This window comes from Monodelphis domestica, chromosome 7, assembly GCF_027887165.1.
Source record: "Monodelphis domestica isolate mMonDom1 chromosome 7, mMonDom1.pri, whole genome shotgun sequence".
NCBI lineage: Eukaryota > Metazoa > Chordata > Mammalia > Didelphimorphia > Didelphidae > Monodelphis > Monodelphis domestica.
Genome location: NC_077233.1, coordinates 268,616,781 through 268,641,203, shown reverse-complemented (window position 1 = coordinate 268,641,203; position 24,423 = coordinate 268,616,781). Strand labels below are relative to the sequence as shown.

General features: G+C 32.7%; 1 protein-coding gene across 2 annotated transcripts in view; it reads right to left on the bottom strand.

The window, feature by feature from the left end:
- CNTNAP4 (contactin associated protein family member 4) overlaps positions 1-24,423 on the bottom strand; it is a 677,206-nt gene that overhangs the window by 78,190 nt on the left and 574,593 nt on the right. For both annotated transcript variants that reach the window (XM_007497949.3, XM_007497950.3), the window contains exons 13-14: positions 22,551-22,748; positions 3,141-3,297 (exon numbers count right to left, since the gene is read on the bottom strand). In XM_007497949.3, the coding sequence (XP_007498011.1) occupies positions 3,141-3,297; positions 22,551-22,748 (355 nt within the window). The remainder of the gene's footprint in view (positions 1-3,140; positions 3,298-22,550; positions 22,749-24,423) is intronic.

Here is a 24,423-nt window from a genome sequence, read left to right as displayed (position 1 = left end):
GGAACATTTACCAAATAATTGATAACTAAGACTCTTGTCCCAAGTGAGCCTAACTCCTTCAGTTTCCTTTTACATGTAGGGGATCACAGAATCAAATGAATCTTGTGCTCTTCCTTCAGATATTTACAGTGCACTTTAAATGTTAATCATAATTTCTTTAGGGGCTCATGTTGTCTTACAGCATACAGTGGCCAACTCTCCCAGGGTTGTCTCCCTCCTTTCCTAATGTCAGTTCCTTGATTGATAATGAATATTTTCTTATGACTAGAAAGTATTTTAAGCTAGAAGTGAACAGGAAGACTGGTCAGAGATCCCAGAGGTTTCAAAAGAAACAGGATTCTTACCTGTTTGACATATCGTCAGAGGACATGGTAGCATCCAAATGAAGTAATTGCTACATATGAAAAGAAACTATTTTAAGAAAAAAATGTATTTTTAAAAATGAATGGTAGAAAGTTACTGAGATACAGAAAATGGTTGCCAAAGCCTGAAGGGGTGTCAGTTTTGAGATGACAGCGAGACACCCTAAGTTTCATTGTGTAAAACTTACATTTTCATTTAAAGTAGTATTGCTTGTAATAAAAGAGAGGATTCTACTAAATTGAGAAATAATTGATATATCACAAATATGTAATTATATGGAAAAGTGAAAGATTTTTGTGAAAATATAAGCCATTGAATAAGAGTAATACCCAATGTGGTGTAGTAAATAGCATGCTTGACAAAAAAGCAACATGGCTTAGTGAACAGACCCTGGGATCAGAAAAACATGGGTTAAAATCCTGTCCAGGACACTATCAGCATTATTCACTAACCTCTCAAAGCTCCAGTTTCCTGATCTACACAATAATGATATTAGTAATCTATAGGGCCTATCCTGTAGGGACATTATGGAAAAATCAAATTATGTAATGAATATAAGAATTTTTTAATATAAGATATTTTTTAAACTCAAAGCAGGATATTTTTAAAACATGGAGGAAATATTTGGAAAATGAATGCAGATATATAAAATATTTCCCATATGTAAAATGGAAATATAAAAATATCCATGGTTGACCTATTGCCTCAAACTTTAATTAATTGGCAAGTAAGAATCTCAACTTTGAATCCTAATGAATATAAAACTGAAGAGTAATTTTCAAAAATCCAAATTTTAAGCTTTAATAACTTAAAACTACACTAATATTTTTGGAACAACAGACATATGTACACATATTCATGCGTATGAATATATATATTTACATACACATATACATGTATCTATAATACCATACATGAATATGTGTATAACTCCATCTCATTATAAAAACATGCATAATGCATAATTTATTATTCAAAAGTGACAAAGTACCATAAATCTTTAATATTCACACTTGAACTTCAAGTTAATTATATTACATTTAATCAAAACTCATGCCTTTAATTTTTTTCAATTTACAATTGTGTACAAATTACTTGGTCTAAGCAATAGGTTTGATATAGTTTCATTTCATAAGAGGAAGAGTCAGTTCAGAATATCTAATCTTGACTATATTGAGCCAAACTGAAGTAGTTCTTATACTTTTAATTAGTTCTATTTGTGGGGTATGGAATTCAATCCATGAACACAGGTGTGTTCTTTTGTTATTAATTTAATTCTGTTGTTGTTAACCATCACTTTTACTTTTAGGTCCTCCTCCATGGAGAGGTGAGTCTAACTCTAGGTAACAGCAGCCTAGAACACCAAAGAACAAAGTGGGTCAGTTAAAGTAAGACTTTTGTTTGTTTGTTTGTTTTTGGTGGTGGTGTTTTTGTTTGTTTGTTTTGTTTGTTGAGACAGATGGTTCAGTGGCTAGACCTCTAGGCCTGGAGTCATAAAGGCCCAAGTTGAAATCTGTCCTCAAACACTTACTATATCTATGAGCCTGAGCAAGTCACTTATTCTCTGTTTTCCTTAATTCACTGGAGAACGAAATGGCAAACCACTCCAATCTTTCCAAGAAAAACTCAGCAACGTACGGTCTATAGGATTTCAAAGAGCAGGACATGACTAAGAAAAACAGCATTTCTTTTAGGAGCACACTTAAATGACTCTTAGAGATATTGCAGTGCTTGCTGGTATGGAGAAATCAAACATTTCAAGAAGTATTCAAGCATACAGTAAGTTACACCAAAATTCAAATTATGGTTGAAAAGAAAAACAATTCCAACAACTGACAAACTGCTCCTCGGGCACAGTCTTATTAATTCTTAGAAAACAATAAATACTATCAGAGATATGGCAGCTGGAGGGGTGGATTTATGTTACTCTATAGAATAATATATATTTCATTAATTTGAAAGATCAGTGAAAAGACCTATAAAATAAAAAAAAAGCTGGGAAAGAAAACAAGTTTTACTAAAGATATTCACTATATAATTCAAGACTATGTCAAAATCATGGTATAAATATATGCAAATGAGCCTATCAGATATGCACATCATCATCAGATAATAAATTATCTACCAAAATAATTTAGAGAATTTTTTCTTCCAGTGGGACTAGAAAATGTATACCTTTTGAATGAATGAAAAAGTCAAATAGGTAGATATGATTAAATGTAGATATACATATAGATATAAATATTGATCCAGATTTATCAAAAATTCCAAAAGGAGATGGAATAATGCAATATCACCAAGAACCATCCCATATGTCATTAAAATTTAAGAAATTTATTTAAAATGTGGAAATAAATATACTTCAATGGCCTGGTATCATTCTTGTTTTAAACCTCACTAAAAACATAGAACATAATTACATATAAACTAGGAATAATGATTGATTCATCGAAAGTACACTTAATGCTTAATGTGACAAAAGATTGCTTCTAGGATAAGAATTAAAAGGTATGTGTTAAAATTATATATGAAAGCTACAAAACCAAATATATATATACACACACATATATATATATAAGATTTTCAAAATACAATTTTGAAAGCAAAAATCAATACATTGATTATCTCATTTTAATGCAGTTAATTTGCATACCCCTGTAGTTTATTTTAATTTATTGAATGTAGTGTTTTTTTCCATATTAACCTCACAAACTAAGAAAATATATTCTTTAAAAAATAAAAGAGCATATTTCATAATAAAATAATATAGTAATCACCATTCATTTCGGTCGGCATCACAGTTGCAGTAATATTGAGAATCAATGCAGTTCCCCTCTAGTCCACAAGTGCATTTTTGAACATCAGGTAAGGAACCTCCCCAATAAGTCTGGGTTTCATTGGTTCTTCCAACCCACCAGCTTAATGGTATTCCATCTAAAAGACAAATAAAAAAAAATCTTCTTTAACCCATTATGAGAAACTTCTATTGATAACCTTTCTTCCTCTCTGTAGAATATTTGTTTTGACTCATCTAATTACTTTAACATAAATGTTATTTTTATGTTTAACCATAACTATGTTTTTAAAGTGTTTAACATAAAAACAATTAATTTAACATAAAATGCATATATGTATATTAAACACAAAACACAGGCAAATAAAAACATGGATACTTTGGAAGTAACATAATCTTAAGTATTAAAGAAAGATATTTCTTTAAGCATAATCAAGTTAATTTTTAAAATATTTCATTATCAAAGATTAAATGATTGTCACAGTTTTATGCTTTCATTGGAAAATGAACAAATCATTCTTAACTCATTCAGGCATGATATTAGAATAATTTATCTTGAACAGTATGCTTATGTGATTTTTTTTAAAAATAGAAATTAAAAAAAAGAGATGCTATCAAATCTAAAGTCAAGGTAATTTATACAGCAAAGCAAAAACCTATTAAAGATTATGAAATACCCATTGAGGAAATTAAATGTTCATGTATAGCAATTTTTCTCATATGTATTCCTAAAGTATGTTTTGTTCACATTAACTTCTTTGTACTGCTTTTGAGAAATGTAAAAAATATGAAGAGAATATTTTTATATAATTAAGGATATGATTATTGGGAGAAATAAAGTCACTAATTGATCCTCTACATGACTGAAGTGAATCTTATTAATTTCATAGCACTGAGAGTATAGTATCTAAGAGCAGAATATGGGTGGCATTTCTTTATTCTGCTCTTGTCAGATCATATAAAAATATGCCAACAGTTTTGAAAGCCTCATTCCAGGAAGGAAAGTGATAACCTGAAGAACACTTTGAGTACTATAACTAAGATTGTGAAGGTACTCAGAACCATAAGAGGATGAAATAAGAAGATTATGTTAAGGAAATGACGATATTTTTCCTGGTTCTAAATGGCATTGGAAAAATTGGAATTAGAAGAAGAGACGAGGAGAAGACTGATAAAAGAAGCAGCACATGTTGAGTTTTTAAAGATGCTCAGAAATCTTAAGAGTCAAGGAGGAAGAGGAAATTCATTCTAGCTAGCAGGATGGGCAGAAAAGTCTGTACAAAATCAAGGAGCCCAGATATGGAAGGAAACGGTGCAATAATATTATGACTGTTTTCTAATCTAAGAGTGGTCATATAACCCTCATAGATGAGAAGTTAAACCTAGAATGTGGTCCAACAGGGAGAAAATAACATCTTTTTTTCATTAAACTTTTGTTTCTTTTGTAATCTTATACATTTTATTTCATTCATTTAAGAAATATTCTTAGGAGTCCATATATTTCTCAAAACTGCCAAAGGACTCCAAGATATTCACACAAAAGATTAAGTAATGCTGTTTTAAACTCTGTTTGGACTGAGTGGAAGTTGGAAGAAGTAAATACACATAAGTAAAACTTCCATAACAATAAGAGTTGATTGAAAATTAAATGGGCTACCTTGGGAGGTATTAAGCAGAAGCTATAGAACCACTTGCAAGGGATACCATAGTTGTGACTCACCTAGAAATATGAATCTAAGGGATCTTTGATGTATTTTTCAGGCCAAACATCGTATGTGTCTCAATAAAAATAGCCAGCATTTATACATTGTATTATACATTTTACTTTATACATTGTTCACAAAATCCTATATATAATTTCATAAAGTTTCCACAATCACTCTCTAAGAGTGGTACTACATGCATGACTGTATCCATTTTACAAGTAACAAAGCTAAGGCTCAAAGAAGTTAACTGACTTTGCCATGGTCCTGCACTAGTGACAGAGACTGTCCCAAAATCTACATTGCTTCTTTCTCCAAGTCTAATATTGTATCCATTGCAGCACCCTGCTGTACTAAGCAAAATTTCTCAGAGCTTATGATGATGGTTCTGTTCTATCTCGTCATTCATTATTTTATCTTCTCCTCAGAGTGTTTACAATTATGTGATAAAAGTTGAATATTGCTTTAACTTGAGAATATTACTCATTAAAACTAACAATGTTCCTAAGAAACCAGAATTGGAAATTCACATAATATGCAGGGAAGGGACATGAAGGCAATTTATCTTCAAAGAAGTGAGAGGCTGAAAGGTGAAAACTGAAGTCATACAAAGTCAAGCCATGAGGGGCAATTAAATCTTCTGGCTCCTCACAGATGTCTGGACATTTTCATGTATTCATTCAAACTCAGAAGTTGTCATCCTTAGGCACCCACTGAGAATTTGGAACGTATCCCAGCTTCTTTCTTAGGTACAGCCACCACTGTTTATTATAACTCAGTGTAAGATAAGACTTCTGCTATGCTGACAATCTCTTAGCTCATAAACATAACACTTCATTCATTACCAGACAACTGCTAGCGCAGCAGGGTGCCGCAAAAAGCACCAAATTCACTTCTGGGAAGAAAAGAATATAAAAGTTTTTACTAGCTGATACTGGCAGTTTTTTTGGTAGGTATCTCCTCCAACCTCTCACATCTCTCCTTCTAAATATGAAAGCTCACCTTGGAGATGGAAGGTGGATAATGGGAGATAATGAAAATATTTAATTGATAATCTGAAAAATATCACTTTAAAAATTAATTACTCAACCATAATAGTTTTATAGTTTAAGAATAAATCAAATCATTATAGCTTCTATATACAATGAACAATTATACGTACAACTATGTTTTTGTGTCTATGGTTCCCAAATTCTCTATAAAGTAGGAATCATGAAAATTGCCTAAAGCATTTTGAAGGACATCATTCACCAGCTGGCTCCATTCACAACATTTGAGAGTACCGGAAGGAATTTAGAGAAAACCAAAAAAAAAAAAAAACTTTGGGAAAGGAATTATCTGGAACAATGTAAATAATGTGTTAGAGAAAGGAAGTAACAACTATAGACAATTGAAAATAGGACAAACAATGCGTGACGTCAGATCAGGATATCTCTGATGATAGTACTTCAGGATAAAGGGGAAATATTGGAATGAGAGGGAAAAAATGAATGCCTAATCATGGTCCAATCAATCTATTAATTTACAGCTCCAGGGAACCACAGGTGATACTTCATTTTACCGATAGGAAATCTGATACCTATAAAAGTGCAGAAATTTGCCCAAGATCTTACCATTAGAGAGTATCAGAGTAAGAGAAGATTCATTGCTCTTTAAACCAGCAAATTTGTATGGCAAATTTGTATAGCCTATATTTGAATATAATATTTTTGTTTTCCTTTTGTGTATTATACCAAAATGTTCTTTCTTCAAAGTACTCCTATACTTTGCTCATTATAGTATCTCCACTTAGACTGTGAGTTCCTTAAATAAGCATGCACTTATGTCCTAAATGTGTAAAACTGATCAAAACACCTCTCTGATTAGCTGGGATTCTAAGACTCATTACTTGAATGGAGAATCTAAAGGTACTTTAAAAGATGTTATGAAAATGACATTTTAAGACTTTTCCCAGTCCCATTTTGCTTCTTCATAATTCAATATAACAAAATGATAGATTCAGATGTTAAGTTCAAGTTCTGTGTATATGTCTGCATATGCATTCAACTGACTTTTAAATGGGAAAGGGCTAGCAATTATTTATTGACCATAGTCCAACAATTCCAATTGATCCTTTGGATTTCTTCTGTTTGTTTCCAGTGTATTCTGGGAGCTGCAATTTGGTGGCAAAAGTTGAAAGAGAATTAATTCCAAGAGGAGCATGGTCAATATAAATTATCTAAAGCAGTCATCAAGACTGCTACACAGATAGTTTCTTCCTAGATTTGAGGGCCCAGGCAAATAAAACCCTTTACTATTGAGTAAATTTCATGATACAGATAAACCTCTAGCTAAAGACATTGCAGTTGTGTTGATAATACCTGGATCCTAACCTAGGCTATGTTTCTGATTAGCTTTGTTATCTTGAATAAAATGATAAACCTTTCTAGAGCTGAGCTGCCCCAAGTATAAAATGAGAGAATAAAAAGGAAATTTCTCATTTGTTTCTTATGTCTAACACTCTATAAACCTATATGAGATTGTATTGAAAATTTTCAGCCAAAGGAACTGGAAATATTGGAATACAGTAATAATATGTAGTTCCTTTTAACAGGTACTTATTAAGCACCTGCTTTGTACAAGGCACTATACATGCTTGGTGCTGGGATTCCAAGACCAAAAGAGCTCTCTCCAAAAACAACAAACAAATCAGAAAATTCCTGTCTTTACATAACTTATTTTTTTTGGTGGGTGCAATAATATGCACACAATTTATGAAATAGGATGAGATCAAGAATGATTAGAGACATCATGAAAAGTATTATAAAGGAGAAGATATTACAACTCAGAATTTAAGGATACTGGGGGATTTAAAAGGCAAGAATGAGGCCAGACATGATGGGTAGTCTGTTCATGAGCATGTAGACAGTAAATAGAATGCTATGAATAAGGGACATAAAATAGGCCTGTTTAGCTAGAATATAAAGAGTATGAAGGGAAATAATGCATAATAGGCCTGAAAATGTGTAGAGGGGCCAGAATATAAAGAGTATTAGATGACAAACTGAGAAATTTGCATTTTTTTCCCTTGAATGAAATAGAAAACTACTACTCAGTGAGTTACTGTGGGGCATTAACATGGTCGGCCTTCTACTTTTGAGAATTCATTTTTATAAAAATAAAAGAGAGAAACATTCATTAAATGCTTACTTTATGCAAAGCACTAATGTAAGGCTGAGCATATAAACAGGAAAATGAGGCATAAAAATGAGCATGTGCTTTATGAACTTGAATTATAATAAGGGAGAGGAGATAGGAAGGTCTAGTTAAAGAATAAATGGAAAAGTCCAATGGTCCTAATGGTCTTTAAAGAGCAAAAAGTAATAATCAGTGGGCCAGGTGGAAAGGAATCTAGTTTGGCAGATGTTTAAAAAGGGGAGGTAATAATAATGAACAAATATATCTTCCTTGTTATCATTTTAATTGACAGAAGGATGTGTATGGTAGAAAAGGGCCTATAGGTAAATATTTCTAATAAGTCAAGGCAAAAAGAATTTATCACATGTTTACCATGTGTCAGGTACTCTGATAAGCAGTTGAGAGAAAAATATAAGCAAAAAGAAAGTCAATCTTTGCCCTTAAGGGAGCTAAAAAGTGGGGCATTAAGAAAGAGTGCTACTGAAATTTTCTTCATGGGGGCATGATGTTGAAGCCTAGAATATTATAGGCATGGACATGAAGGAAGAAGTAGAGGAAGAATCTCAGTTTTATTTAAACCAACCAAAGTAAGATTGGGCATGCATACACACATAGTTTAATGTAAAATACATAAAAATCAATAGAGAAAAAGTAGGAATTGAGGTAAGAAGAATTTAAAAGGAGGAATGGGGGGGGGGATAAAATAATCTTGCTCAAAAACAAAAATAAATGAAACAAACAACAGACTTTCCTGACCCGAAAAGTGTAATCATTAGAAAAAGGAAAGGGACGGAAATATAAAGAGGAGTTTCTGAGTTGTAGAATAATTGAACAAATTATGATATAATGAATGTAATGAAATATTATTGTACCATAAGAAATGATGAAAGAAGTGATTTTAGAGAATTCAAGGATTATGAGATGCAGGAAAATGAGTTATAAGGATAATATTGTGAAGAAAAACAACTCTGAAAATTTAATAACTTTGAGCTAAGCAATGACCAACCACTTCTTTGGAAGATCCATGGCTTGAGAAAGGGGTGATTGGTTCATATAGCAGAAAATGATGCATTTTGGGACATGTATTCTTTGTAGATTAAAAAAATAATAATCATTCCTTTTTTGGTTAATTTTTTTTCTTTTTCTTTATTTCAATTTTTAAATGAGAATGGTGTGGAGGGGTTGAGATATGGAGGAGAATAAATTTTTTAAAATAGTGATGCAAAAAAAAAAAACAGGAAAGAGCACTTATACCTCTCCTTAAAACCTACCAACTTAGAAGCATCAAAAATCTATAGATTACCAGAAATATTTATGAAAACAGCAGCAAAAAATATATGAAGATTACAATTCCCCCTCCAAGCTAGGATTAGATTATAACAAACATGAAGTTAAAAGTCAAGAAATAGGCCAGAAAATGAGCAAACTACCAAAAATTTAATATGACTTTAAGTTTCTATTGTGACTAGGAAGATAAAGACACAAACCCCAAAGAATACAACAATGTCAAAGAAGTTACAAGTAAAGTCTCAAAGAAAAATGGAAATTCCATATAAGTCCAATAAGAATTCCTAGAAGTCCTCAAAAGGATTTTATAAATAAAATGAAAAAGGTACAAGTTGAATTAGGAAAATAAAAGATAATGAAATAATAAAATTTAAAAATTGAATCAACAGCTTAATAAAAAGGCACAAAAATACTGAAGACAAAAAACATCTTTAAAATATATTTGGCCTAATGCAAAACAGACACAAATATACACTGAAAAGATTTCCTTAAAAAGTAGAATTTCCCAAATGGAAAATGAACTACAAGGTTTCAATAAAGAAAATAATTTCCTAAAAATCAGAATTGGGCAGGTGGAAGCTAAGGACTCCATGAGACACAAAGACACAACAAAACAATTTCCTAAGGCTGAAAAAAAAACAGAAAAAAAGAGGAAATATCTCATTGGGGGGAAAAAAACTAACTGGGAAAATATATTGTGAAGAGATACTTTTAGACTTATTGTATAACCTCAAAGTCATCATCAAAAATTATCTCTAAATATAATATTTCAAAAACCTACTGGGGAAATCTGCCCTGATATTCTTGAATATCAGGAATTCTTCAACAATTACTTTCTTAAAGAGCTCTCAAAAAATATTCTACAAACATTAGAAGCAAGTTCCAGAGCTCTCAGGTCAAGGAGAAAATATGGCAAGCAGCCAGAAAGAAACAAATCAAATATTGCACAGTCACATTCAGGATCATGCAAGATTTAGCAGCTTCCACATTAAAAGATCTTGGAATATGATATTCTGGATGGCAAAGAAACTAGGATTACAATAAAAAATAATCTATCTGACTAAACTAAGCATAATCCTTCAGGGGGGAAATGTTATTTAATGAAATAGAGGACATTTAAGAATTCCTGATGAAAAGATTCAATCTGAATATAAAATCTTACTTTAAAATATCAGTCACAAGAGAAGCATAGAAGAGTAGACATGTAAGAAAAATCACAAGAGAATCAATAAGTTTAAACTTTTTATATTCCTATATAGCAATGTTAGTAAGCCTTTTAGAGATTGCATGCAATGCCCCACCTGCCCAGAGACCCCATGACATGTGCAATACACTCCCCCTCTCTGGCCTTATCCCAGACAGAGGAGGAAGTGCTTCCATTGGGCTGCTGGGCAGAGGGGTGGGTGAAGTGAAGACATTTGTGGAGACGGGATGGAGAGTGGCTCAAGAGCTCATTTCCCCTCCCAACTCTGCCATATATGAAGCACTCCCATTAGTCTGCTAGGCAGAGGGGAAGGTGAAGTGAAAAAAAATTGTCAGCATGGAGGAGAGAGAGAAAACAGCTCCCCCAAGTCTCTCTGTCTTTCTAGTAAAGAACTCTGGCAGGCAAAGGCTCACGTGTCCACAGAGAGTGTGCTCTCTGTGTGCTCAGTGTGCCCTCTCTCTCAGGCATGCCATAGATTTGCCATTAGGCCTCTATAGGAAGATTATAATTGTAACTGTTAAGAACATCATCATTGTTAGAGCAGTAAGAAGTAGCATACATTTTTTGAGGGCATGGATCTGAGTTGACTATGATAGGATAATTTAAAACAATAATTATAAAGGTTGAGAAAGCAGGATGCATTGGAAGAACATAGAAAATTATCTTGTATAAAGGCAAAAAGAAGAGCTTTTATAGTGGAGGTAAGGAAGAGAGGGCAATGACTGAACCTTTACTCTTATTAAAATTTGTTTAGAGGAAACTAAGTAGAGTGTAAAAATCTCTTTTCCTACAAGGAAGTAGGAGGGGAAGGTAAATAAAAAAGGGGTAGTGGACTGATAGAAGGCAGGAGAGATTGAAGGAGGAAGTGGTCAGAAGCAATATATATACATATATATATGTATGTATATATATATAGGGAATATATATATATTGGGAATATATATGGGAATATATATATATATATACACACACATATATATATATATATATGGAAGAAAAAGGGTAAAAAGGGAGAGAGAAGCAAAAACAGGGGGGGGGGAATAGAATTTATGGAAATATACAATTAGTAAGAACAAACTATGAATGTGAATTGGATGCTCTCATCCATAAAATGGAAGCAGATAATTGAATGGATTTATAATCATTAATAACAAATGTTATTTACAGGAAACACATAAATCAGAGAAACAAAAGGTAAAAATAAGAGGCTGGAGCAGAAGCCATTATGTAGCATCTGAGGTAAAACAAACAAAGAAATAAAAAATGCAGAAACATCAGTTATAAAATCAAAGTAAAACCAAAAGTTGATTTAATTAAAAGAGATAAACAAAGTAAAATCATTTAGCTAAAATGTCCTATAGACATTGAAATAATATTAATACCAAATATGTATGTGCTGAATGACATAGCTCCCAAATTCTAATAGAAGTTAAATGAATTATAAGAGGAAATTGACAGTAAAAGTATACCATTAGAGGACCTCATCTTTCCCCTCTCAGAACACAATGAATTATATATATTTTTTAAATACGGAGGAAATAAAGAGATAAACAGAATATTTTTAAAAGTTAGATAAGATATACCTCTGGGGGGGAAAACTGAATTTAAATAGATGATGTATTTAATGACCTGAAGTTATAGTTGATGGAGCTTAAAACAGGGAGGTCTTTATATAGAGAGACAGATATAGAGAGAGACAGATAAATTGAAAAATAGAGATCTGTATCTATCTATCTATCTATCTATCTATCTATCTATCTATCTATCTATCTATCTATAGATATAGATATATATAGATATAGATCTATATATATATGTATGTATGTGTGTGTGTTTGTATCTGTATCTTCTATGGTAAATGAAGACTCCTCTTATTATTGGCATTTCATTTTTCTTTAGAAATCTCTTGTAGATTTCTTTATCTTTTATTTTTTTTAATTGCCATAGTCCAATAAACTGAGGAAATCCATTATATTCATGCATGAAAAAGAGATTTAATTAAATATAAAAAATTAGGTCATATGATAAAACATGGGCATAAAAACCTAACAACTAAATGTGGAAACACAGAAATATAAAATGCATCTTTTAAAGTCACAATAAAAATTATTTTCAATATATTAGCATGGGAAAAATAAAGATTATTTGAAAGTAATTTATCTAATCCTAAAGAATGAGTGGGTCAAAGAACAAGTAATAGAAACAATTAATGATTTAATTAAAGGAATGGGCAACTATAAAACCACACACTAAAATCTATTGAATATAGTTAAAGCAGTACATAGGAAGAAGTCATATTTCTAAATGCTTACATCAATAAGCTAAAGGAGCAGATCAATGAACTGGCCATGTAACCAAAAAAAAACTAAAAAAATTAATAGTCAATTAAAGAAAACTTAATATCTTGAAAATCAAAGGAGAAATTAATATAATTGAAAGCAAGAAAACCATTGAATTAATATATAAACTAGAAGCTGGTTTTATAGGGAAAACACAAATAAAACATAAACAATTTATTAATTTGATTTAAGAATAAATAAATTAGATGATCAAATTATCAATATCAAAAATAGAAAGAATGAATTCACCACCAATGATGAAATTAAATCAATTGTTATGAGCACTTTTGCCCATTTATATGCCAATAAATTTGATTATCTAAGGGAAATACATCAATTTTTATATGTACATATGTATATATATATATACATATATATATATATATATGCCAGATTAACAGAAGAGGAAATAGAATACTTAAATAAACCTATATTAGAAAGTGAAATTGAATGTCATCAATGAGTTCCATAAGAAGAAATCCCCAGGACTAAATGGATATACAAGTAAATTCTACCAAACACTAAAAGAGCAACTAATTCTAATGCTACATAAAATATCTGAAAATATAGCTTAAAAAAAGTGTCCTACCAATTTTTTTTAACAAAAAAAATGTGGTGTTGACACTTAAGCCAGGAGGAACAAAAACAATGAAAGAAAACTATAGACTAATTTCCCTAAAGTATATTGATACAAACATTTTAGATAACATATTAACATATATTAGAGCAATATATCATAAAGATCACACATTATGACATGGTGGACTTTATTCCAGGAATTTAGAGCTGGTTCACTATTATGAAAACTATCAGCATAATTGAGAAAACTGTAACAACAGCAAAACATACATATGATTATCTCAGTAAATGCGGAAAAGTCTTTTGACAAAATACAAGTCGTTCCCTTTCAAAATATTAGAAAGCATGGGAATGAATGGAGATTTCATTTAAACAATGTTATAATAATTTAAAACCATAAGCTTGCATTATCTATAATAAAGATAAGCTAGAAACCTTTTCAATAAGATCAACAGTGCAGCAAGAATGCACATCACTACTACTATTATTCAATATTGTTCTAGAAATACTAGCTATAGTGATAAGACAAGAAAAATAAATTAACGGAATTAGATTAGGCAGTGAGGAAATAAAATCATCACTTTTTGCAGATATAATGTTATATTTAGAGAAATCTGGAGAATCAACAAAAAAGTGGAAGTAATTAAGAAAGAGAGGAGAAACAATTTAAGAATCATTAGACTACCAGAAGACCATGACAAAAGGAAAAGCCTGGACATAATACTACAGAAAATTATTAAAAAAAAAAAAAACCTGCCCTGATACTCTAGAATAAGAGGGAAAAGTAGAGGTTGAAAGAATGCACAGATCACCTCCTGTACTTAATCCCCAACTGACAACACGCAGGAATGTTATAGCCAAATTCAAGAATTATCAGGCCAAAGAAAAGATATTACAAGCTACCAAGAAGAAGTCATTCAGATACCACAGAACCACAGGGGGAATAATACAGGATCTGGCACCATCCACACTGAAGGTCCGAAAGGCATGGAATATGATATTCTTGAAAGCAAGGGAACTAGGTCTACAGCCAAGAATCGACTACTCAGCAAAACTGACTATATTCTTACAGGGGAAAGTATGGTCATTCAACAAAATATAAGAATGCCAAGAATTTGTAAAGAAAAGACCAGACTTGAACAGAAAAATTTGATGTCCAAACACAGAATACAAGAGAATCATCTAAAGGTAATTTAAAAAGAGGGGAAAAAGAAAAGCAAAACAAAATAAAACAAACAAACAAAAAAAAAACTCAACACTTTTTTTAAGAGACTCAATAAGTTAAAATGATATGTATCCCTCTTATAAGAAAAGAGGTCATGTGCAACTCTTAAAAACTGATTTTCAATTGGGCAGCTAGAAGAATTACACTTAGAAGAAACAGTGACAAATTGTAGAGGATGAAATGACAAGACATAAATATATATATATATATATATATATATATATATATATATATATAATTTGGGCTAAAAAAAGAGGTTAATACTAAAAGAAATGGGAAAAGAAACAAAAGGGGGTAAATTTATATGTAACAAAGAAGCTCATGGTGGGAAGGGGGAGAACATCAGTACAGTGGAAGGGTAAAGAAGTTGGAGATAGGAAATACTCAACTTTTACATGCATTGAAATTCTCCCAAAGAGGGAAGAACAATCCATTCCATTGGGTCAGAGAATAGATTTGTGCCTGATAAGGGAATAGAACAGTAACAAATGGACTGGTGGTGAGGGAAGCAGAACAACAGAGGGAGAGGGTGGGGGGTAGTTTTAGAAAGACTGCAAGGCAAATAAGGGAGGGGAATAAGAAGGGAGGGGTATAGAAAGGGAAGTAAAACAATGGTGGAAACTAGGGGGATTGACTAAAAACAAACATTGGTGTAGAAGGAAATAGTGAAAGAAGAAAAGGCAGGACTAGGAGTAGAAATCAAAATACTAAGAAATACACAGCTGGTAATCATAACTCTGTGAATGTGAATGGAATTGATTAATAAATCACCTACAAAATGAAAGTGAACAACACAATGAATTAGAATCCAAAAAGCTACCATATGCTGTCTCCAAGAAACACACCTGAGGAAGGTAGATACACATAGGGTGAAAGTAAGAGGATGGAGCCAAATCTATTGGGCATCAACTGATGAAAAGAAGGCAGGAGTCGCAATCATGATATGGCACAAAGCCAAAGTTAGAATAAATCTAGATAAAAGAGATAGGGAAAGCAATTACATCCTGATAAAAGGTACTATTGACAATGAGGAAATATCCATACTCAACATGTATGCACCAAATGGCATAACATACACATTTCTAAAGGAGAAACTAGTAAAGCTCAAGGATGAAATAGATAGAAACTATACCAGTGGGAAACCTGAGCCTGCCTCTATCTGAGTTAGATAAATCAAACCAAAAAATAAATAAGAAAGAGGTAAGAGAAGTAAATGAAATATTGTGAAAATTAGGGTTAGTAGATATATGGAGAAAAATAAATAGGGGAAAAAAAAGGAATACACCTTCTTTTCAGTAGCACGTGGAACATTCATAAAAATTGACCATGTATTAGGGCATAAAAACATTGTAAGCAAGTGAGAAAGAGCAGAAATAATAAATGCAAACTTCTCAGATCACAATGCAATGAAAATAATAATTAGTAAGAGTGCATGGAAAGGTAAAGAAAAAATTAATTGGAAATTAAACAACATGATTCTCCAAAACCAGTTAGTCAAAGAACAAATTATAGAAACAATTAATAACTTCATTGAAGAAAATGACAATGATAAGACATCCTTTCAAAATCTATGAGATGCAGTCAAAGCAGTACTCGGGGAAATTTATATCCTTGAGTTCATATATTAACAAATTAGGGAAAACAGAGGTCAATGAATTGAGCAGGCAAATTAAAAAAACTAGAAAGTGAATAAATGAAAAATCCTCAGATGAAGACTGATTTAGAGATCCTAAAAATGAAAGGAGAAATTAATAAAATTGAAAGTCAAAGAACTATTGATTTAATAAATAAGACTAGAATCAGGTACTTTGAAAAAAAACAAATAAAATAGACAAAGTACTGGTCAGTCTAATTAAGCAAAGGAAAGAAGAAAACCAAATTGACAGTATCCAAGATGAAAAGGGAGACCTCACCCATAAAGAAGAGGAAATTAAGGCAATCATTAAAAACTTTTATGCCCAATTATATGGCAACAAATATGGCAATCTAGGTAATATGGATGAGTACTTACAAAAATATAAATTGTCTAGACTAAGAGAGGAAGAAATAGATTACCTAAACAACCCCATATCGGAAAAAGAATTTTTACAAGCCATCAAAAAACTCCCTAAGAAAAAATTCCCGGGTCCAGATAGATTCACAAATGAATTGTATCAAACATTCAAAGAACAACTAATCCCAATATTATACAAACTATTTGACAGAATAAACTAAGAAGGAGTTTTACCAAATTCCTTTTATGACACAAATATGGTACTGATCCCAAAGCCAGGCAGGTCAAAAACAGAGAAAGAAAAATATATTCCTTAATGAATATAGATGCAAAAATCTTAAATAGGATACTATCAAAAGACTCCAGGAAGTCAGCAAAAGGCTTATTAATTATGACCAGGTAGGAGTCATAACAGGAATGCAAGGATGATTCAATATTAGGAAAACCATCCACATAATTGACTGTATTAACAAGCAAATTGACAAAAAATCACATGATTATCTCAAGAGATGCAGCACAAGCCTTTGATAAAATACACCCATTCCTATTGAAAACACTAGAAAGTATAGGAATAGAAGGGTCTATCCTAAAAATAATAAACAGTATATATCTAAAACCATCAGCAAACATCATCTGCAATGGGGATAAACTAGAAGCCTTCCCAATAAGATCAGCAGTGACAAAAGAATACCCATTATCACCTCTATTATTTAACATTGTACTAGAAACACTAGCAGTAGCAATTAGAGAAAAAAAATAAATTGAAGGTATTAAAATTGGCAGTGAGGAGACCAAGCTATCACTCTTTGCAGATGACATGATGGTCTACTTATAGGATCCTAGAGATTCAACCAAAAAGCTGGTCAAAATAATCAACAACTTTAGCAAAGTTACAGGATACAAAATAAACCTGCATAAGTGATCAGCATTTCTATATATCTCCAACCCATTTTAGCAGCAAGAATTAGAAAGAGAAATTCCATTTAAAATCACCCTAGACAATATAAAATACTTAGGAATCTATCTACTGAGACAAACACAGGAACTATGTGAACAAACTACAAAACACTCTCCACACAATTAAAACTAGATCTAAACAATTGGAAAAACATTGATTGCTCATGGATGGGATGAACTAACATAATAAAAATGACAACCCTACCCAAAGTCATTTACTTTTTTAGTGCCATATCCATTGAACTACTGAAAATCTTTTTTACTGAATTAGAAAAAAACCATAACAAACTGCATTTGGAAGAACAAAGATCAAGGATATCCAGGGAAATCATGAAAAAAAATACAAAGGAAGGAGGACTTGCAGTCCCAGATGTCAAACTATACTATAAAGCAGTGGTCTACAAAACAATTTGGTACTGGCTAAGAGACAGAAAGGAGGATCAGTGGAATAGACTTGGTGTGAATGACCTCAGCAAGAGAGTGTATGATAAGCCTAAAGATCCCAGTTTTGGGGACCCAAACCCACTATTCGATAAAACTGCTGGGAAAATTGGAAGACAGTATGGAAGAGATTAGGTTTGGATCAAAATCTGACACCCTACACCAAGATAAACTCAGAATGGTTGAATGACCTGAACATAAAGAAGGAAACTATAAGCAAATTAGGCAAACACAGAATAGTCTACTTGTCAGATCTTTGGGAAAGGAAAGAAATTAAAACCAAGAAAGAGTTAGAAAAAAATCACAAAATGTAAAATCAATAATTTTGATTACATCAAATTAAAAAGGTTTTGTACAACCAAAACTAATGTATCCAAAATTAGAAGGGAAGCAACAAATTGGGAAACAATCATTATAAAAACCACTGACAAATGTCTAATTACTCAAATTTATAAAGAGCTAAACCAATTGTACAAAAAGTCAATCCATTCTCCAAATGATAAATGGGCAAGGGACATCAATAGGTAATTTTCAGTTAAAGAAATCAAAACTATTAAAAAGCACAGGAAAAAATGTTCTAAATCTCTTATAATCAGAGAAATGCAAATCAAAACAACTACGAGGTATAACCTCACACCTAGCAGATTGACTAACATGACAGCAATGGAATGTAATGAATGCTGTAGGGGATGTGGCGAAGTTGAGATATTAATTTATTGCTGGTGGAGTTGTGAACTAATCCAACCATTATGGAGGACAATTTGGAACTATGCCCAAAGGGCACTAAAAGACTGTCTGCCCTTTGATCCAGCCATAGCACTGCTGGGTTTGTACCCCAAAGAGATAATAAGGGAAAAGTCATGTACAAGAATATTCATAGTTGGGCTCTTTGTGGTGGCAAAAAAATGGAAAATGAGGGGATGCCCTTCAATTGGGGAATGGCTGAACAAATTGTGGTATATGTTGGTGATGGAATACTATTGTGCTCAAAGGAATAATAAAGAGGAGAAATTCCATGGGGACTGGAAGAACCTTCAGGAAGTGAAACTGAATGAGAGGAGCAGAACCAGGAGAACATTGTACACAGAGACTGATACACTGTGGCACAATCGAACATAATGGACTTCTCCATAAGTGGCAATGCAGAGATCCTGAACAACTAGGAGGAATCTATGAGAAAAACCACTATCCACATTCAGAGGAAACACAGTGGGAGTAAAAACACCAAAGAAAAACAACTGCTTCAATACATGGATTGAAGGGATATTGTTGGGGATCTAGACTAAATGAACATCCTAGTGCAAACATCAACAACATGAAAATAGGTTCTGATCAATGGCACACCTAATACCCAATGAAATTGTGTGTGGGCTGAGGGAAAGGTGGGTTGAGGTGATGGAGGGAAATAATGTGATTATTGTAACGAAGGAATAATGTTCTAATTTGACTAAATAAATTAATTCAAATGGAAAAAAAAGAGAGTATGATTTAGGGAGGAGGAGTGTAAAGATTAAAATTTAGGAATATTGGGGAGACTGAGGCAGGTAGAAATTAGTTTCTCTCTGCAAGGAGTATTATATTTTTTAGAGGTTTATTAAAGATTAAGGATTAAAGAAAATACAGGATAAGAGACACGTGTCCAGGCCATAGAGAGTCCTAGACACAACCTCACCTACATTATGAAAAAAAGCCACGCCTGCCCCAAAACGGAAGTCCAAGAGCCCGGACAAGACCTTTGCCACCAGCTTAAATCCTTCCTAGATCTCGGCCCACCTCAGAATTTCCTTGAGATTACAAAGCATTTTTGGGGAAGTGGAGCAAAGGCTTGTGGGGATTGTAGTCCTGTATTCGAGTCTATTATTTACAGGAGGTGATATCAGGAACTGAGAATAGTTAAATGAAGTTTCATTTCCATATCAACTTTCCATTTTTTTCCCAATGCCAGTCACATCACCATAGAACCTACTTTTTCTTAATGGAAAATATAAACTGAAAAAAAATAAAGGTTAGAGAACTATGGCTATCCAAGTTTTATATCTCAAGCAATGAAGGAGTCCATAAAGGATGAAAAAATAGAATGAAAAGGAATGGAATCTCCAGAATCCACAAAGAGGTGAGAGGAGTCATGAAATCAGTGCTGATAAAAAAAAAATCAGTCCTAAGCGGTATATATGTACACTTATTGGGCATTTATATTAGTTATAAACCAGTTCTATTTTCTTATCAGAAAATATTTCTGAGGCTTTTGTTATTGTTATTGTTGTGCTTTTCAAAATGAGTGATCAATTTTCTTGCCAAGAGGTAGAGTCAGCATCATTATATCATCCTTTGTTGGGAAGTCAAGTAAGTGTCTGGAACATGGTAGGGATTTAATAAGTGATAACTGATTTATTTTATTAGAAGTGGAGAGAGGAGCAAAGCAAGTCCTTGTCAGAGGTTATTCTAAACTTAAATAGTTAAGTTGAAATATGATACCACATTTTTTGTTTCCTAAAGAAATACTTTGTTAAAATTTAAATTTAAAGTGATAAAATAAATGAAATATATCTTTGGTGCCCCCAATTGACCTCTTTTTGTGTCTTGTCTCCTTTTTCCCACGGTATTTCCAGTGTCATCTTTGAAAACCCATTGTACATATCACTATTAGAATATACTCCTAGAAAAGGATTTTTCCATTCATAATTTTACCCATCAGTGAAAGGATGAAATAACTAAGTGGCAGAAGTGTTTTACGTTTGGGAAAATTTCCAAGAACCCTGGAATTCATGCTCCATATAGGCAGCTCTTATCCTGCCTATGTGTATTATAAACATGAATATATATTATTATAAATTTCTTTAGAAATTTAACAAAGATTATCTTGAATCTTGTGGCATCATAGTTTTCTGGAGGGTGAATAGGCCTCTTGAGACATGCCATCTGCCAAGATGCAGGTATTGAAATAATAATGAGTGATGACAATTACTTGTAAGTGCCAAATAGCTTTTTGGAGCTTGAATAGTAATGCATTTTCTTGGAGCCAATTTAATTTGTTTGGGGTTAAGGAGGGAAAAAAGTAGTGGTAGCAGGAAGCATAGCACAATGTATAGTTCAACCATGAATATAGTTATACTAGAAAGGTTAGTTTCTCTCCTAGAGTTCAGATCAATCTTCTAGGAAGAGTAGCGTAAGATAGATCTGGGTAGAGGCATGCCATGAATACCAGACTCTCCATTTTGCAGCATATTTGCAGCTAATTTAAGGCTTTATTTAGGTGTAAAGATTGTGAACAGCAATGCCTTGAACCAGAGCCACAATCACTGAGTGCTAGTTACAGTCGTGTGGCTTTTTTTTTTTAATTGCTTCTTAGAATGATTTTAAAACATGTAATTGTTAGCAAATTGATAAGTATATAGCACTCAAACAGCAGGGAATATAAGTCTTGAATTTTTTCCTTCTCGTTTCTCTCCATAAAACAAATGATAATGAAGCCAATACATTAATTGTCTTCAGAAATTTGAACTGGTTGGAATTGAGTGAAGGGAGAAATTTGTTCAAATGAAAATTTCCCAGCTCTTAAAAATAATTTCATGAATGCAACTTCACTCCCTGTTTCATATTTTCAATAAAAATATGAGATATAAAATAATATTCTCCTAACCTGGATCACTAACAAAATAGTAGGACTCTAGTTTCCCTAGGTAGTCAAAGAAAACCCAATTTATTCCTTCTAAGTTACTTAGTCCTTTTAAGAGACACTTCAAGACAAGGAAGGGGATGTTTATTTGAATATGCCAGTGGTTTGAAAGAAGAAAGTAATTTCCCAAATGTACCATTGGGAAAATTGGATATTAAATATTAAAGGAGATTATGTACTTCAGAAAATGTGAAACAAATATTTTAGATTTACTTTTCTTGGTGTCCATGGGACTCTCTTATGGTAAGTTGAGGAAGTTCAAGAAACGAATGCTTTTGATTTTAAATGTTTCCTCCTCTTGATAGTTAATATAACTTTGAAATTTCCTACTTTACGAACAAGAAATGAGTTAGGCATGAGAGTACTGAGTACTGGATGACTGATTTAAAGAAAGTAGTCAGAAGTGGAAGGAAGGGAATGATGTCAAAGACCAAGCTCAGTACTTAAATATTAGTTCCAGAGACTAACTGTAAAAACAATAAACACGTAACAACAGAACCAAAGAAAGTCTAATTTGCTACCAAGAAAGTTTACCTAGACTGTAAGGAACGAAGCTTTTATGTTCAGTTATTGGATAGGGTAGTATTGAGAGAACAATTAAGGTTACAAAGAACCTCATAAAGAATTGACCTTGGTCTTCCTTCCTGAGCAAAGGCCTCTATAACTTCCACAATGAGACCTGTTTGCTAAGTAAACAAGAATCTTGCGAATTAAATGGCACCATGCCATAACCTTAGAAGAATTAAAATCCATAACAGCTAGTTGAATATAGCACATTATGCAACATAATAAGATTCTTCAGCTTTACTCACCTCGCTTATTTAAAAGCCTGGACTTTTTGCAATGGTAAGCAAGCTCCTGTTCACAGTGTTCTGCATGGTTAATTGTAGCCTGGAGCTGTTCGGTATTGGCAGTATACTTGAAAAACACAGTATGAGGGTTTTCTCGATTGGAACTTTTTACTCTGGTGAAGTCTGTACTATTGTGCTGTACGATGGTCCACGCAGTATCTGGAGAAATGCAGAAATAAAGGGAGTATCACTCTGCTGAAAAAGGTTAAAAAAAAACAAAGTAAAAAATCATCTTGATAGGAAACAAATGCTTTGAGCTGTCTAGTAGCCAAGTTAAAATGTAAAGGAATCAGTACACAATTAACACTTGTCCCTTTCAGAGAAATTAGTGTAGTGTGTATTCAATAAGATGGTTTGTAGGGGAAAATTCACTAAGCTAGAAGTGGAGAGCAGATCATTAATTTTTTAGAACAAAAATGGAAACTGTAAAATGTTATTAAATTGCTTTTCTTTCCATTTGTATTTCTTCATTTTACCTGCAAATCTTGCCAGTCATTCACAGTTTATTTTTTCCCAGCATTTTATCTCTATATGTTTATTTTTCTCCATAGTCTGCATTTAAAAATTTTTTAAAAATTTTTATATAGTTATGGGTAGTTAAAGAAGATTTATGCTATTTGTTAGTTGGTTTATACATCTAAGCAGTGAAGTTATAATTTGCACAGGCTGTTCTGGCCCAGCAGTGGTGTGCATAACTATAATTATTGTTCCCAGGGAAGCCAAGGCTAGTGGATTGCTTGAGCTGAGGGATTCTAAGCCACAATAGTGATAAAACCAGTTGCACAGCTGCATTACATCAGTATGATAAGAGGGACCCTCTAGGCTACCTAAAGAGGGGATAACTGGTAGAATTCACAAGTGGCACAGATCAAAACTCCCATACTGAGTGATGGGATATGGCCCATCAGTGGCCATTGCTTTTCTGACCTGTGCAAGGGAGAGCCCACCTGAGAGAAAGCAAGAGCATGAAAGAGAGTCAGTCCATAAAAACAAAGACAGAGGCAGCCAGAGAGAGAGAGAGAGAGAGAGAGAGAGAGAGAGAGAGAGAGAGAGAGAGAGAGAGAGAGAGAGAGAGAGAGAGAGAGAGAGAGGAAAGAGGCAGAAATGGAGATAGAGATAGTAAGATTATGTTCCATGACTAGACATCTATAGATCAGCAATTCTACTAGTGAAATAACACTAAAGAAAAAGAAGATAATCTTAATTTTGTACATCTTTTGGTCATTATGTGTGATAACCATAGTGATCTGAATGTCAGATAGCATCATTTATGTCATTTATCTGTTTTGCCTATCAACTCCATTTATTAAATGAAATATATCCCAAAGAAGGGTTTGGGGACAGAAGTTTTTATATATATTTCCAAAATTCTATTATCATAATATGTAGGAGTTCATCAGGTCTTTTGACACTGTTTTGCTTTTTGACTTTATATTACTGGTATTGAATTTATCTCCTGAAAAATGGATGTGATGAAATGGTACACTTACAAAAAACATAATTTTTTCCAAAATAGAGAGTTAAGGGCCATCTTGAGTAGGATGTTAAAGTAATTGTGTCAGGAAAATGAGTTCATATTCAGCCTCAAACACTTAAAAATCTTATCTGATCATCTGAACAACCTCAGGAAGTAGGTGTTGTGATCCCCCCACTCCATTTTTCAGATGAGGAAACTAAAGTCAAGAAATGTTTAGTGTCTTGTCCAATTAGGAAATGTATAAGGATAAATATGAATCCATGTTTTCCTAACCTGAAATCTATCTACTATCCCACCTCACTGCTTCTAGATATAGGACTATTTGCCTCAGAGAGGTGAAATAATTTTCCTAAGGCT